Source organism: Dromaius novaehollandiae, chromosome 8 (genome assembly GCF_036370855.1).
Source record: "Dromaius novaehollandiae isolate bDroNov1 chromosome 8, bDroNov1.hap1, whole genome shotgun sequence".
Taxonomy (NCBI): domain Eukaryota; kingdom Metazoa; phylum Chordata; class Aves; order Casuariiformes; family Dromaiidae; genus Dromaius; species Dromaius novaehollandiae.
Window position 1 is genome coordinate 25,964,866 of NC_088105.1, and position 17,260 is coordinate 25,982,125.

The window sequence follows — 17,260 nt, forward strand, 5'->3', positions numbered from 1 at the left end:
CAAGCAGAGAACAGTTTTCTCTGGGTTGAGAGAGTGACCTTGCTGGACAGGCACAACCACAGCCTTCATGCCTTGCTGCCAGTTGCCTTATATATGCTTAATTTGTGGTACTTAGAGCTATATTTGGACACAAAGAGAACACGCTACGCATTGTGCATCCACAATTGGAGAGGACAGTGAACTACTTCCATCAGAGCTGATGAGCAACACCAATGCATATTCCACACCTATTGTACCAAAAAAGGAATACCATAGTGCTTTTGAATCAATTTGAAAAATGTTACACAGATTCAGATAGACAAGCATGAGTGGTATTAGGAGAGGGGCAAGAGAGGGGAGGGGGAATAGGAGGACCTTGGCTGCAGCACATCTCTGCTCTTGTGCTGACCTGCAGCAGGTCAGGAGAGTTGATAGCTGCTTTGCTCCATAAAGCTGCCTCTAGACATTGCTCCGGGACAAGGGAGGCCACTCCCTGAAGTGCTCCCTCAGTGTGAAAATGAGAAGACCTACAGTACTGACACTGTCCTCACTTTCACACACAGTATCAGCTGGGCAGTTGGACAGCTGGCAGCTTAAACACCACCTAAAGCACAGGGATGGCTTTTAAGAAAAAGGCAGTATCCCAGCTGCAGTGCTAAGGGCATGTTTTAAATTGGAGTCCTGTATGACTCTGTGCGTATCAGAACTGCAGCATTGACATAGTATCCAGTAATGCCCATCAGTCACTTCCTCATCTCAACAGCAGCTGTGTTTTCTGCAAGAGGAATGGTAGCTAAAAATAACCTGGCTTTGACTTCGTCTTTCAAAACATTCAATCTGTTTTAAAAGGACTTTTTTTTTCCTCCCAGAAGCAGCAAGGAGAATGTAACAGACAAAACCAGGATGGTCACCTGCACAAAGAGAATGGCAGCATTAGAAAGCTCAGATAACAGTAGGAAACCACAATGAAGATCAGAGACAGCAAAAAAAAAAAAAAAAAAAAAAAATTGCTTCTGTCTGCATAACATCCTCCAAATTCCCTTTCAGGCTTACACTGAGCTTTCTGTTATGCCTCTACTTGTACGAACCAGTTAGCGGCGTTGATCAAAAGAGGAATACAATCTGGACGTTTTTGAATCCAATTCATTTGCTCATTAAAACATGGTAAAAGAAAGTGCAGTGCTCAGTAATTACCAAACGAGCCCTTACAGCTATACAGTGGAGGTTTTTACTTCCCGATGGAATAAATATATTTTACTTATAATTCTGTATCATTCACAGATTTACAAAATGTGTCTCTAACACCCCAAACGCAAACGGAGAAAAACAAACTATTCAATTCATCTTTCAGTAACGCAGTACTAAGCAATCTACTCCAGCAAAGCCAGGAATACAGGGCTGGTAGGAATCTACTGACTGCTGCAGGCAGCTGCTTCATATAATCCTTTTCATAAATAGATCTAGTTCTATATTAAAGTATTTAGGATTTTCATGTACAATTTTTCAATTGCAGCCTGTAACTAGCCAGATACAGACTGTACCTGAAAACTCCCCAGGCAAGGATGATGCTATTTGAATCAAGCCTTCCAGAAGATCCCTGCTCCCAGCAGGTATCCCTGGACACAACCGAACTAGAAATAAAAAAGTTGTAAGCAGAATACAGACTATGACATACAAATCTGCAGCCAATACACTGATACCTATAAATGAATACAAGAGACAGAGAGAAAAACGGTGAACACATCCCTGCCTCCTACCATGTGTCTCAGATTCCAAATACAGTGTACAGTGTAAAGTTTAGAAGCTATACAAGAAAACAGCATACAGTAGTGTAAAGTTTAGAAACTATACAAGAAAGCACACTGATGTATAGTTTATGTATTACACAGCTCACTGTGAGCTTTACTACAGCCCAGCTATTAATGTGGTTTTATCCCCTCTCAAATCTCAACACAAAAAACCATAGGCAATTCCCCTAGCACTGTAGCCATCCGCAGCCTCCTTGCACTTGGCCAAGCCAGCAGCGAAGGCACCACCCAGGCAGGATCACAGGTGCTTCTGCTTCCTCTCACTGAATCATGTCCCTTTGTTCCTGCTTGGCTGACAGTGCTGCACTCTCTTCTCTTCTCCTTTCTTAGCTACATCCCCTCACCGCCTCCTCCCACCCCATTTCCACATTCACCACACTCTTCTGCTTGTTTGCTACTTCCCAGTTCCTCTGCTCGGCTTCACTGATGGAACCCCACGCCGCAGTTTCAGGGGTCATCACAAAGCTCTCTGGGCCAGAGATGACAGTGAGCCTGGACAGCGCTTAGCACTACCTGTGGGATACCTCCCAGGCGCTCCGGGATAATTCACCCTGCTGTACCAGGGCCAGCACAGGACCTCTCCAGCACTGGGAGCTCTAGAGCGGGATAAGAGAAGCACAGGTGTTACTGGCAAACTGTGACCAGGGCTTCAGAGTCTCACCTTCAGCACTGCCTAAGCAAAAGCAAAAACAACTGAACCTTTAAATTCTTGGCAGAGGGTATTAGAAGTAACCACAGGAACACAGGATATTAAGTAGTTTTTGGTACCTTTTTAATGGGTAAATGGAGGAAGAAAAAAAAAAAAAAAAAAAAGGAGCCCCTGATACTCTGCAACAAAGAAACAGAGAAAGTAAAAAAAGCTGTAAAGTAAACCGAATCCAAACATAAGCAATGTTTTATTGGGATATAGCAAGCAACCTATCAAATAGGGAACTGGTACAAACAGACTGAACAAGACTCTCTTTTAACAGAGATGTATGGTGACAAGACAGCTTCTTTCAGTTTTTTAAAACAAGTATTCAAACCGTAAGTAAAGCATCAAAAAAATCAACCATTACAACACCATGACAGACAATAATATTAAAAATGTGCAGAATTTTACTCTTTTTACAAATTTCTGCATGTTAGAAAACAGTTATTATAAATTAAAAAAGAATAAAATGAAGTTTTTCGTTTTGCAAAGCAACACAAACTTTTAAAAAACAACTATACTTTACATAGAACTACTATTAAAAACAGGTGAAAACAAGCTGAAAATTTAAAGGACAGCAAAAAATACACAACCCAGTTTCACCTGTCAGCAACACCTTCTGCTATCGAAGGGGTTATGTTAGTTGTATGTACAGCTTTAAACATTGCAGCATACCACAAGTAAACCTTAATAAGGTCAAAAATAGGACCCTCTGCAAAAAAGGGTGAGTTGGCAAGTCTCAGTCCCATCCCAAAATTATAAATAGTAATAATTTCAGTAGGTCTTTAATGTACACACCAGAACATACTTTTATTCGTTTCTCTCTTCCAAAGATGCATGTAAACTTTATCTTTTTTACTCTTTTTGGTATTCTAATTCATGAAAACAAGAATATGTCTGGCTCAAAAATGAGAATGACCACACTTCCCTCTTGTTCTGGATACAGTGATGTAGCTATCTCAACACGCTCACTGACAAATCCTAAAAGAGAAAATTGTTATGCACCATGTAAAAAATACACACCACCTCTCTCAATTCAGACTTAGTATATAGTATATTGCCAACTCTATCCAATAGGATATATATCATTGTAATTTGGTTTAAATTCTTAATAGATAAATTCTCTCTTTACAAAGTTCCATCACATGAAACCAAATTGCTTATTTATTGTTTGAGGCACAACATGACCCCAATTAGACAATTCGCTATAAAGAGTTGTTCTTTAGATGTTGTGTCTGTAGAGGTTTTACGTGATATTCATAGATTTTCAGCGCAGGCCCCAGTTTTAATGAAAGTCCAGTCAGTACATCATTTCTTGTCATCAACAGTAATGATTTGCCATCAATTTCCTATAAGAAGAATTAAAGAATTGATGAAGACAATGTAGAAATTAACAGGTGAGAACAGTAATGCAACAAATGGAAGATTACTACAGAAGAACAATGAAAAAAATAGTAGCATTTATTTTTCTGAAACTTAATGTTTTAATTGTTAAATTCTGCTAATAGTCTCTTTTCCTAGTGCTCATCTGTGCTGACTAAGGCACAAACACTATTTAGTCAAGCACAAAACCCGAAGCTGCTTCACTTCAAAATTCTCTCCTTTTAAATCTGTTTCAAATTAACAGGTACATGTACAGATTGCCTAATTATCTATCATTAGGGGAAAGATGTTCTTAGGGAGAAGGCAGAGCACCGCATATCAGAATTACCATTGACAGCAACATGAAAGTTGGGACTAGCCTTGTCGTTATCTGCTAACTTTAGGTGCCTACTTTAAAAGGCTACCTTTCACATGTCTCCTTGGGGAAAAAAGAGATTCCTGCAATCAGAAATTTTAAGAGCCTGACTGTGGAACAACCCTCTGGAGGAACACCTCTTCCTTCACTGACAATGAAAGAGTATAAGAAAAGCAGCTTCCCAGAGTAGGTCTCAACACCCCCTACCTGTTTGTGCTTAAATTTTCCACCTTTAAATCAGTGATAATTCACTTTTTTTCCTCAGACCCTGTCTTTCTGACCTACTTAGATCAGAAAACCTGTCGGCATTGGGGGTTTTTCCACCTCAAAACCTTGTCATGCTGTTGCAAATTAACTGTAAGTGATTTTTCCAAGGTCAAAAAGCAAGAGAAAAAATACACATTTCTCAGCTGCCACCTCTATTTTAAGACATGGGACTGTCCTTCTCTTTACACAGTTCTGCAGTTCAATCACACTACACTATCCAGAAAACATGAGCTACCCCTACAGAACAGTGCATGACTGGTGTGTCACAGCACAGCCGTACCTCCCAAGGTCACCATAGTCCAAAAAAGTACATAGCCTTATGGTGTTCTCCTTCACTGGACTTCACCTTGTTGCTTTTTTTTCTTTTTTTAACTTTTTAATAAAAAAATAAAATATGCAAGCACAATTTTGAATTTGATTGGCAACAGCCAGCAACCAGTTCAGCTGCTTGCACATACGGTTGTTGTCCATTGCAACATAGTTAACTATCAAACTATATTGCCAGATTTTGTAATTTTATAAGTATTATAATATTATTATAATTACATTATTTTAATAAGCATTATATAAAACATCCTACACCAATTTATCCCACTGCAGTATCTTCCTTATGAATATTAGATGTTGTCTTGCAAATGTCCCAGATCACCTTAATACAAGGAAGACTTATTACAGTTTAGCATTAATTTGCCCAGACTGATCTCAATCATTTGATAAAATTTATAAATACAAAGTACATGAAAAAAAACATCATATAGTCAAAGATCAACTGAAAGTGGAATTTCTTTAAAATCTTATCAGATATGACTGTTAATCCCTCAAGTGGAGCACAATATAACTTAGCATTTCTAAAAAAATATTTTCAATAATGTTTTACCCAATTAGAGCAGGTGCCTCCTTCCAATTACTGTTGAGAATGTTAATAGTTAGAAACAGTTTCTATTCTCTCTCTTCCATTTGTCACAATTCTTTTTGTGGGAATTCTGACACCATTGACTATTTTGCTCATTCTTATGACTGATCTAAAGTTGCCTTTTCTGCTGCTGTTCAGTGATGGAATGAAGGATGAAGAACAGCCTCCAGCTTGGTGGGAACCAAAGTAAATCCAGTGCCTGGAATGGGAGAAACTCCAAAAACCAGAAAGAGAGTATCTATTCCTTTCCTTTCTTCTTCCTCCACAGGATTCCCCATGTATTCTGTAAGTGTTAGGAACTACGTCATCTAAGGCTTTCACTGAATAGAAGACTGATCCTCGAAACACGCCTAGGTGGGGATGGCTGAATATGAATTCAGAATTCAAGTGTGTTACATCTTTGTGCCTATCATAAGCTCTACCTTTTTTTTTCCACCTTTACTTCCAGATCTTTTTGCTCTTCCACTTAAATCTGCTTCTACATATTCATCATGGTCATTCCATATTTTTGGCATCAGATAAGGCTTCATATGCTTTGGTGACTTCTGTGAATTTCTTCTCTGCTACTTCTCTGTTTTCTAGATTTTTGTCATGAAGCAACTTCAATGACAGCTTTCAGTATGCCATTTCAATTTCATCGGCAAAGGCACTCCTAAAGCCTTATACTAATTCCCCATAGTGCCAGGATGGTCTCAATGCCTGCACTCCACTATGCTGCAGCTCTGCTAGAAGGCGGCAGCAGACACCAGCCGGTGTCCAACCCCAGCTTTCCTGTTCGCTGAGGGTAACCATTGGCAGGGAGCTTTTGTGACATGACAGCGAGGCCAGTGAACCACTAATGGGTTCCTTTGGCTCACTGGCATACTGCAATACTACTGGTTAAGAAGCTGTGCCGGCAGTAATGCTAGCATGTCTCGAGGCAAAGCAAACTGCTTCAGTCTTGGAGTGCGCCGCAGCCCTGCGTGCTCCCAGGGCTGCTACAGAAACCTCGGCAATGTACTTGGCAGGCAACAGTTCTTTGAAGGTGTTCACACCCTCAACCCTCATCTGTCCTGCCTCTCTCTCCAGTTGTCCTGTATCCTCAGCTCCTTGGCTCAGCTGGAAAAAGTCGCTTGCTGATGTTTTGGTTTTCATAACTGAGCGGCATCTTCTTTTAGCTGAATCTTTTTCATCACAGAGATCTTTGGTCTTGCTGACATCAGTGGAACTCCAAGAAGGAAATATAATCATCATTATCACCTACCAGCATTTACAATACAGTTTTAAAAAGCATTCTATAGTCCTTAAAATGTTTCCTCTAAGTAAGAGATATTCAGGTCTTACAAGATCATTGAGCTATTTGCTTTGGAGGAAAGAGTACATATTTATTCAGAATTTATTAAAAGAAAGTGTGGATTTAGTTACTGTTACACAAATGCTGAATGTAACAATAGACCTCATGACTGCATTCTGGACAACAAGAAACCCATTCTGCTACCCCTGCTGAAGCAGTCCAGTGGGAAACAATTTCCCATCATGTTGTGAATGAAATGGGATACTTCCCCTCACTATTTACAAACTCATTCACCTTCCAGTGCACATTGAGGGAGTAGCAGATCAAATCAGTTTAAGTTTCTGAAGCCCAGGCAAGCTGCTGAAGAAAGGGTAGGAAAATTCAGAGGGGGCCACAGCTTCTGCTGCGTGCTCTGTGACTCCATACACAGGGGGTTGCTAGGGGTTCAAAGTGAACCAGGCAGCATTGCCATGTCCGGATGCTCTGTGAGATCCCGATAACAACAATCAGAAGTACACAGAGTTAAAGCTAGTGGCTTCTAAGCAGTGTAGAGGAAATAGAGAATACGATTGGTAAGAGACTAGGGACAGGGTTTCAGTTTGGCCTGTTTCTGGTGCAGACTGGGAAGGACTGGGCAGAGCTGGGGTGGAGAACCTGGCACTAGCGGCTCCCAATGCTGCTGAGGGAATGGAGGGGGAAAGAAGCGACAATAACTTCTGCTGTGAGGAGTGTCTGCCCCACATCTCCTGGCTGTATCTTGGTGGCAACTGTCAGCCTCTCTCTCCAAAGCTTTTGTATCAAGTGACATTGGCAGTGGAAGCTCAGCCACATTTCTGCCCAAGGCAGTTTACTGCCCACCTTTCCTAGCAGAGCCCCAGTAACACATTGTTAAAAAGAACCATACTTCAGCTTCCCTCCCAAAGCCACTAGCCCTCACTGCAGAATACTAACAAAACCTGTACACTCCACTTCTGTGCTGCCTCCCACCAGGCTGTTGCATTGCATTGCCAAAACTCATGGGTTAGCCTCACCTTTCTGATGCAATATCAGTAGTAATTACTGCAGTATTACTGACAAGCCAGCTGAGGTGTAGAGAGGTTAAGATATTTGATGAAAGTCAGAGGTATCTGTCAGCGTAAGGAAAAAAAGCCCAGAGTCCCCAGTTTTTTGGCCTGTGTTTTTCTTAAGGCACTCTTCCGGTGTTGTTGAAGAGACATGAATGCTGGTATTAAGGAATGCATACACTTAGACTATTTTTTGTTTGTTTACCCATCTTCAAATTCTGAAAAATTAGCAGCAGCTGCAGGAAGAGCTTCTTCTCTGCCTTTCAGAGAATTACCCAACAACAGGCTTTTCACCCCTTTTCACCCTTCTTTTGTCCCCCTAAGACAGAGAGCTAAATTTAGATACTGTGTTACACTCATCAGTTAAAATTAGATCTGGTTTCACTGTCCAGGTGCTGAAGGTCAGCAAGATTAACCTGACCAAGGGGCTAACTTTATTTCACTTTAGATGCACCGTTTTCCTGCAGAGCTGCCAATAACTTACACGGGCTCAGCACCTTGAAAGGTCAGGCCACCTATTTTGGTAACAAAATAAAAGTGTTGGCAACTAATTTCCTGGTTCGCACACGCAAACCTATGGACTTATCAGAGAAGATGCTGCAGATGTAAGCTACTTCTCTGTGGCCAAGTAAGCAAACTTGCCTATCCTGCCCCACTAACATACCTTATCCATGGGCTGGTAGGCCAGTCACAAGGAGCCATACAATTGTTAAGCTCCTTGCTGACCAAAACTGCCAGAAAACGCCATTCATTAGCATCAGCTATATTGGAGACCACATTTGTTACACTGAGACAAACAGAGACCACACTCATGCACGTGGCCTGTTAAAGCTATCCCTGGGGTCAGCACAACAAAGGCTACACTTGAAGCAGCAACTTGTGAAAAAAAGGCTATATATGAGCGATCATTTTCTGCGGAAGGTAGTCCACAGCTGCCCCTTTAATTGACTTTTCTCTGGTAACTTAACTTTGTCATGTAAAGGCAGATGGGGGAAATTTTTCACAGAAGACAGGGCTGCATTCTCCAGTTCACAATTTCTCCTCAGCTCATAGATATGCTGCAGGAAACAGACTCTCCAGATCTTACTTAGGCTTAAAAGCACTGACAGTGTCTTTTGCCTCCCTTCCACAAACCCCAAAAAGGAAGACCCGACTTTCTTCTCAGACTGAGAGTCCTGCAAACATGCTGCTCCTGTGCAAGGAAAGATTTTTCTCCCTTATTGTCAACTTCCCCTTTCCCTGTTTGCTTGCACTATCAAGCCAATGGGACATTGCAGCCCTTTTTCATCCTAGGTCCTCAAAAGCAAATTGCTTTTTAGGATCCCAGGATTTTATAAACTCATGAGCGTATTTGCACTGAGCGCTTAGGAAGAAGGGAATTACCGTCCCCATCTTAAACAACAAAACAGTGGAACTGCATGGCTTGAATAGTCTGAGACCAAGCCAGAAAATTTGCTTAGATTTCTCAGCTTTCAGATGAGTGCTTTAAACACATACTCCATTTTCATCCCACTGTCCATGTCTTGTGTAGCAATATCGTTACTAACAGATCACAGCAGTCCCATGGATTTTCACCCTCTAACAGTTATTTTCAAGGATCCTTCACAACACCTTGCCACCCACTAACTGAATAATCAGATCCCTTGCAAAAATGTGCAGTGTGAGAAGGTGGTGGCAGTTAAAGGGTGAATGCACGTTTCCTAACAGATTTACCTGTTCTTGAAAAGCGTTGGCTTGTTCTTCAAATCCTGCTGTTCTGAAGTAATTCACAACATCAACAACAGCCCAGTCAGCAGGGTCTGGAGGTCTCCCATTCTCTACTGAACTGCAAAATGCAAATCCAGATGAGTAATCACTAAATATGTGCAGACTATGTGCAGTTGCTTCTTTGTGCACAATCCATGTACATCCTCTCCCTTTCCATTTCCCCAGGAAAAGTATCCTTCAAGATCCTCCAAGGGGCAGAACAGTCACTCCTGTTCACTTCCATTTCAAAGACCTGACATGGAACAACTGAGATACCTCTCTCTTTAGAAAAGAGGAAAGCATAGGAATCTTCACGTCAGCCGAACGTAATGAGTCATGATCTTTATCTGTGGAGGGGCTGCTTTTGCAGCTGGACAACAAAGACTACCCACGTCTGAGATACCAAATCCCAGCCTTTCGAGACCTCTGTTTTCAGCCACCAAATACTTATAAAGAATAGCAGTGTGTGGCTTAGTCTTTTCCCAGATGACATAGTACTTCTTTATAACATTGGTAGAACTACTGGAAACCAGTTTTACCTTGCAAAGCAGAACCACCAGTGATTGCACTAATAGCTCAAAATAAAACATCTTCCTAAATTGCTTTTGGACTCATCTTTGGACAAATCTATGGACTTTTAAAACAGCTATTAATCCCAGAAAACAGCTGTTAAACACAATCAGAATGAGTTCCTTCTGTGATTGACCTCAGGCAACTGCTTTCCACAGTAGCAGAAACAACCAATCATATCTGTATTGCTATCTTTATCCTCATCCTGCATTCCTTATCCTCAACCTGCCATTTTGCTATTTCAGATAACCTCTGTGTTTCTGCAAATTCTTGGTGAGAAATACACTCAGTGAAACTTGACTGCCTTTCCTGCAGCGATTCAAGGGCATGAAGAGCAAGACATCTTTCAAAATAAACAACTTTTAGAACATGCTTCTCCAACTAGAAGTCCCATTTCATCTTCAAGTTCATCCTGGATATTTTCCACTGTCATGCATGCTTAACCGTAATGCTAATGATGAAATAACAAACGTGTACACCAGGGCAGATGTCAGGGTCCTGCCCATTTCGGGCCCTGAAGTTTAGATGTAGGACCTTGATTTTCAGGAGCAACAGCTGGAGGACAAACACAGGCAATATTCTTCTGACAGCACCTTTCTTTCTGCCCTTCGAATTTTTTTTTCCAATTATCATCACCTCTGTGTTGGTTAGGTTTAGTAAATGGCTGCCCTAAAGCAACAATGGCAGGTCACTATGATTTAGAAAAGCCTAATTAAGTACGTTTTTCGGCAAAATATCTGAGTGAATCAAGGGCCCATCACTTTCAACCAGCCATGATGAGAAGGGAACAGAATCACAGATGATGCCTCAAGTCACTTCATTTCTACAACATCCCAACTTTTATGACCAGCTGAGCCTGTGATGGAGGACTTACGAACACAGTGATTTTCACTTCTCCTCTAACTCTTGGAATGTACCTTTGAATATGGCAACAAAACTCTTGCCCTACAGACTCACATGGCAACCTAGATATCACACTTTATGCTGCAATTGGCCTTCTAAAAGCTGTTACTTCCACTTATCCCTAGAATACACGCATATTCAAGAGCAATGAGTTAGGGACCAGGTTTTCTTACTCTTACTCATCAAGCAATACATTATTTCATGAACTGCTTCACTGATTGCAATTACAGAAAGAGGTAACACTCTGAAGAACTGAATATCTGACTCTCTGGCCTTATCAGAGCTGCACTCTTTTTTTTTTCTTTTTAAATAAAAAAAATGCCTTTCAATTTTTGGTGTTGTGCATATTCTGAGGCTTAAAAAGTACAATGTGCTATGAACCACATAAAATCCACACATACTTATTGCAGTAGAGTTTGAAGAACTATGTTTAAATCTTTGCATAAGATATGCATAAGATATGCATTCCTAAGACACACACTATCACTTTGAATGCCTCAACTCCTACTTAAAATTAAAAACAAACAAAAACACCCCAACAACTCAGCATTAAAAAAGCATAATAAATCTTAAAGATGTTGAATTTTATTTAATTTCTCCTAAACAGCAAATAAAAGACTCAATCTGTAAAAAAAATACCCCTCCAAACTCTATTTTGCTTAATTCCCAAAGCATTTTAATCTCAAGCTAATTATGGTCCCAAACCCCACCTTCCACAATTTTGTATTTTACCTCAAGTGTATTGGTTCTTCATGTAGCTCTTCTCCTAGTACAAGGGAATACACAGACTGGTCCAGCCCCATCACAAACCCAACTGCAATGACTTCACAGACTCTGCCATAAACTAATCCCAGGAAATAACTGCAAGTTGCTGCCTCAAGGAATAGCATCACGCTGAACCTCAAGTGGAGCCAATTTCCACAGCTAAAGCTGCAAGGGCAGACTCAAGGACATGTGGCAGACTTTTGGAAACTGACTGGATTTTAACCCATCTATGCACACAGATGCCCTTTTGGCTTCTAGATTTTGACAGTCTCCTCCTTGCCTTGTTGCTGCATATGGCTCTACTCTTTAGACAAAAAAACTGAATTTATAAGAGCCATGGCTTAACCACGCACCTCTTTATGCCAGACATCCTGAATGTTGTAAAACCTTAAGAGGGCTGGCATCTTAGACTGTACAACCGGATAGCAGATGCACTGATTATTAATAGATTTGGCTTGTCTGCTTTTCACCACTGTCCCTGTGCCTTTATTGCCATCATGTGGCAGAAGCAGCAAGGCCTGGTAGGATATAGCTGTGAACAAACAGATTTTATCCAAGCTATTTATAACCACTTCAAGAAAGTGCCAAATACTTGCTTTGTAGATATGTGCACATACATACTGCATGCATTTATTTTGAAACCACAGCTTCAGTTCAGTTTAATTACAATCCCCATCAGCTTTAAAAAGCCACCTTCACAATTAGTAATTGAGCCTTTATCACCTAAGCCTCAGGGGAAAATAATTAAATATAAGCTGTCCTTGCTTTGACTATTTCCCTCCTTCCCTCCCATGGAGTTCCCATTGTAGAAGCAAGACTGCTAATTGAAGGTGGCTTCTGAGAGACATATACGGTATAATCTACATATATTCACTGAATAGGTAAACGCATTTTATCTTGGTGTGGTGTAACCAATGACTCAAGTGAAGGGGGAACATACTGATTTTAATGGCTGTCATCAGACCTTTTGATGCTGTATCATAATCAGGTGCTTCATCAGCATCCTAAAGCAACCATTATTTGTATTATTGTTTATATTACTCTACTACCCAGAGGTCTAGGCACTGCCAAGTTTTCTGGTAAGGCTCATGGCAAAGAGATCTGAAGGAGAAGAACAAGATGCAGCTTTGCAGAAGTGTTGCAGTCCAAGAGGAGATACTAGGAACTCTCCAGTTCCTCTCTTTGTGTCATACATCAGCACAGCATCTATAACCCTTAGAGCTGTAATGACCTTTTTTTTTTTTTTTAATACCAGAGCCCTGCTTCTTGGGTCTCAGGATAATTTAGGATTGTTACTCCTAATCTAAGAACTGCAGATCTCCAGGGATACAGAAACTCCTCCAAAAACAGCTTCTACCCCTTAGCAAGCAGCCCATCACACTGATGAGCACATAGGGCAGTGCATACCACATGGAGCTTTGTCTTATTTCCACCCCAGCTATCTGAAGTAAAAACCCAGCAGTTTAGGGCTTCTTCAGCAAACTGTTTAGAATACCTCTTTCAGAGAAGAACTGACACCAAAGACGTACGCTGCTGCTGCTACTACTTCTTAGCTCTGGATGCCAGGGCAGTCACCAGGGAAAGGCAACTGTCTCTCTTTGAAAAAGACAGAGAGAAGGGGACTTCCACATAAGATATTTCTTCCCACCTGGCACTGCTTCTGTAAAAGCCACTAGCTAGAAGTACAAAGACCCTTAAACTCCTCAGCACTATTTGCTTTGCTGTTTCCACTTTGCAAGCCCTTCCTGAGGGGTTTCACCTCTTCAGTCAAACCGAATAGTGAAAGGAGCTTCCCTCATATCAGCAGGCAGCTGAGTGGAGGTGGAGTATTGCTCACAATACTACTTACTTTACTCTCTGGTTGAAAGGCCAAGTCAAAGGAGACACTCCAACTTAAGCTTCTAGCTTCTGCATCTCTCCATTGCTATACAGCCCTCCCACATACCCCCCCTTTAATCAATTCAGTGTCCAGGACTCTTCCATTTCACAGTCAAAATACAATATAAGTAATTGAGAACCGGGAAACTTTGAAACAAGCAAAGACAGAGGCGCCCACTCTTGCCAACCACATTAAGTCAAAGGAAAACTAAAATCCAATTCCATGTGCTGTTTACAAAAACTAAACACTATGGATTCACTTACTTTTTGACATCCAGAGAGCCATTTTCCTTGTTTTCCATGTCAACAGTTAGCATGGGGAGGACAGAGGTTTCTTTTATTTCAGCAACTATTCAATAAGGAGGGAAAAAAAAAAGCTGCATTTAATTATCAGCAGTATGAAAACAGCAACATAATGTAACAGAAACAGGCATTCTACAGAGACACAAGCATGTTTCCACCGGAGAGCAAAAGTGCCATCACAGACTGCGTTCCTCAGAAGCCTGGCAAGGCTAATAATAGCTAATAAAATAGGAAACGCTGAACTGTGCTTCAAACACAAGAAGTGCTTCATGCCTGAAAATCAAGGATGGTAAAGTTAATTTTGATCCTTCGGTAAACTAAAATCTTTTCTTTTATTTTTCTTTCTTTTTTTTTTAAACACCTAAATTGCATATTCACATTTACACAGGCAGAGAGAAGAAGAGAAAGACTGACCTATTACAAATATATAGGCACAGACAGAGTGGGCTTACTGTACCTCCAGTCACCCTGTTATACTAAGGATCCCAAACAGATGTATGATCTTACCCCTAGTGAGGTTTTGAAATCCATATCCCTGTTTCATAAATGGGGAAGCTGAGGTACAGATGAGCAAAATGATTTATGCACAAGTCACACACAAAGCTGGTAAGCAGAATCACAAATTGAGCCCCAAACTCCTGAGGCTTAAATTAGTGCCTTACCCATATGACCGTCCTCCCTGCACGAGCACAGCCTCTTCTATAGGTATACTGAATTCAGTAGAGGAAAGGCCCGTACAATGCACATGGAAAAAAGAATTCAATTTGTTTCCCTCCTTGTAGTGTGCTGGAGTATTTCCACCACACAGCTTTTTCTACAACTCCATGGAACACGCAGAGGCGACCAAGGCCTTTTTGTTGCTGTTGTTCTTAAATAAGTCATTCCTATTTCACAGAGCACTAAGGAACTGACCAAGGACTCAGGACATTCTTGCTGTAGCATTAATGGACGCCAGAAATGTCATACAGCTCCGGGAAGTACAGAATAGGGCAATCATACTCTTCAGCTAAAAGTTTACAGAAATAGATGATGCCAAATAATACCGCTGTTAAAAAAAAAGACCATTTATTATACAGTTAGCAGCATTTAAAACACCAAAACCAACAGTTACAAACTAATCAAAAAGGCGTTTCTTCCAGCACTGTTGACCAAATAACTCAATGCATTCTTCCAAACCACTTCTCAGTTCACCTGAGGTGACTGCAAAATGACAACTGCCACAACCTATTTGCAAAATGTTCTCCTCGACACAGTGAAACACAACGAGAAGGCGACACCGAGCTCGCGTGCGGGGTATTGTCGGCAAAGCCCGCAGCCCCTCGCAGCCACCCCAACTTCGGGGGGCAGTGCCGGCGCCCAGCGCTCCCCCTCTCCCCCAGCGGGCGAGGAAGCGGCTCCCTCGGGGGCTGTGTGACACACGTTCACCATTTTACAAGCATCTCGGAAACCATCCGCCAGGCAGCATTACACCACATTGTCATTTTTTGGCTGGAGGGGGGGAAAGTAAGACAGAAAAACCTACCTACGAGCAACTAAACCAAAGCATTGCTACCCGCGGCTCCGGAGCGGCGGAGCCCCCGGCTCCCGCCCCCCCCCCGCCGGCAGCGGGGCGCTCCGAGGCGGCTCAGTTTGACACCGGGCAGCAGCCCCGCCTGGCTCCCGGCCCGCGTGACGCGGGCGCCACACACGGCCCGCACCAACCGCCGCCCGCGTCATGGCGGCCGTTTTAAAGGCGCAGCGCGGCGCCGCCTCGCTGCCGCCGGGTGCCCGCGGCGCGGTGGCTGCCGCGCGGGAGCCATTTGCCACCTGCGCGCTGACAGGGCCCCGGCGCGAGGGTCCCCCCACCCGCACTGCAGCCGTTGGGAAGGGCACCCCGGCAAGTTCGCTGGGGCTGGGAATGGCGGGGGGTGGCGGGAGCAGGGAGAAGCCGCTCCGGAGGCTCGGGCTGCTTGCAGCAGTGTTTACCTGTGGGAAGAGCTCCGGAGGGCACAGCGCTCGCCGCTTCTTTGTTGGGAAGGCTGCCCGCAAGGAGAGCTGCAAATCCTCCCGTATCGTGCTGCAAGAGAGTAGCGCTCAATGCAAGATTCATGACCTGAGTTTCTTGGGACCTCCTTGTAAACATTTCTACTCCTCCTACCAAATGGGATGTATTTAGTAAGAGTTAAAAAAAAAAGGCAAAAAGAACGGCAGACACTTTCAAAGTATAAAGTAACTTATCAGAGGAATCTTTTAAGCAAAGTGAGAAATAGGAACAACCACATCTGCAAGAATTGATAAAATCACATCAAATTAATTTCTGAAATGAGTTCATCAACTTACAATGACACTTGGCTTTCTCTGAAACAGGACCCTTTCAGGTTCAGGATGGTAGAAAGGAGGATTGAGTAAGGGCACCAGAGCTGTGCCACTGCAGGGACCACACAAAGAGGAGATGGAGACAGCGATTCCCCGGGACACGTTACCGCTCTTACTCACGTAAGCATCGTATCTTATTTCACAAATAGACTCATGGATATCCATGGGTCGTCTTTTACAATGAGATACAACTCACAGCGCCCACAAAGAACTAAGCCTGGCCAACCGAGAATAAAATCTAGCCCACGTGGATTAAAACAAATTTTGGCAATCCTCCCCAGCAATTTCTCCTGCCACCCCTTTTTTTGTACTAAACTCATTTTTTTAATTACTACTTCTAAATTTCCCTTGATTTAGGACATTTTCTAATTGTACAAAAACATTATGTAGGTGACACCATCAGCAGTAGGAAAATTAAACAGTAACAACACATCCTGGTTTCTCTGCGCAAATGCTTTGCAAACTTCCCTTCTGTGTGTCAGCCACAGCTCAGAGGGACTGTAATGCTACCACCTTTTGAGCACCCTTAATAGCCTGGATGAGTACAAATTGGTGGGATGTGCTACTTACAGAATTGCTTTCTAAGACAAACCACTCAAAATGACACCCTTACTGTTCAATGCGAGACAAGGTTAGCCATGTCAGAGGGACATTACTACCTACTTGGGGATTCGTACCAAATGAGCTAGTGACCTCAGCCTCATTTCTGCAGAAGAGCCATGACTCCACGAAACAGCTCCCACAGCTGGCATGGGCAGGCGGAGTAAGCGGCGCAGGACTGTCCCAACCACTGCACATCTGTCTCATGCTAGAAGCAGCGTAGTGCATCCTGGCTGCATGGTGATAGAGGAGTTTATGTGACTGCTGCCTGTCTTGTGAACAGAGATTGAAGTCACCAAGCTCCTAACTCAAACTCTTAAGTTACAAGCACTAAAATCACAGGAAGAGTGTAGTTTTGTGCAAAGGGGACTGTTGACAAGACTTCCCCGATTATTTCATTTTGCCAA

At 42.4% G+C, this 17,260-nt stretch overlaps 1 protein-coding gene across 5 annotated transcripts; it reads right to left on the reverse strand.

Moving 5' to 3' along the window:
* Positions 1-2,664: 2,664 nt before the first annotated feature.
* SAMD13 (sterile alpha motif domain containing 13) lies at positions 2,665-16,304 on the reverse strand. Of its 5 annotated transcripts, XM_026116489.2 has the most exons (5): positions 16,218-16,304; positions 15,864-15,954; positions 13,860-13,944; positions 9,447-9,558; positions 2,665-3,827 (listed from the first exon to the last, which is right to left on the reverse strand). In XM_026116489.2, exons 3-5 carry the CDS (start codon positions 13,910-13,912, stop codon positions 3,684-3,686), a joined length of 309 nt encoding a protein of 102 aa, XP_025972274.1. In that variant the 5' UTR covers positions 13,913-13,944; positions 15,864-15,954; positions 16,218-16,304; the 3' UTR covers positions 2,665-3,683. The 5 variants fall into 5 exon arrangements, with proteins under 5 accessions (XP_025972274.1, XP_064372072.1, XP_064372071.1 ...); XM_064516002.1 differs by lacking the exon at positions 15,864-15,954 and having other exon boundaries at positions 16,218-16,251; XM_064516001.1 differs by lacking the exon at positions 16,218-16,304 and having other exon boundaries at positions 15,864-16,014.
* Positions 16,305-17,260: the final 956 nt, after the last annotated feature.

Excerpts from the sequence above, each read along its gene's own strand:
- SAMD13 (XM_064516001.1), bottom strand. The coding sequence starts at position 15,987 with ATGAATCTTGCATTGAGCGCTACTCTCTTGCAGCACGATACGGGAGGA. Across the intron at positions 13,945-15,863 it reads CTCCGGAGCTCTTCCCACAG|TTGCTGAAATAAAAGAAACC; the intron begins GTAAACACTGCT and ends CTTATTGAATAG. Across the intron at positions 3,828-9,446 it reads CCAACGCTTTTCAAGAACAG|GAAATTGATGGCAAATCATT; the intron begins GTAAATCTGTTA and ends TTCTTCTTATAG.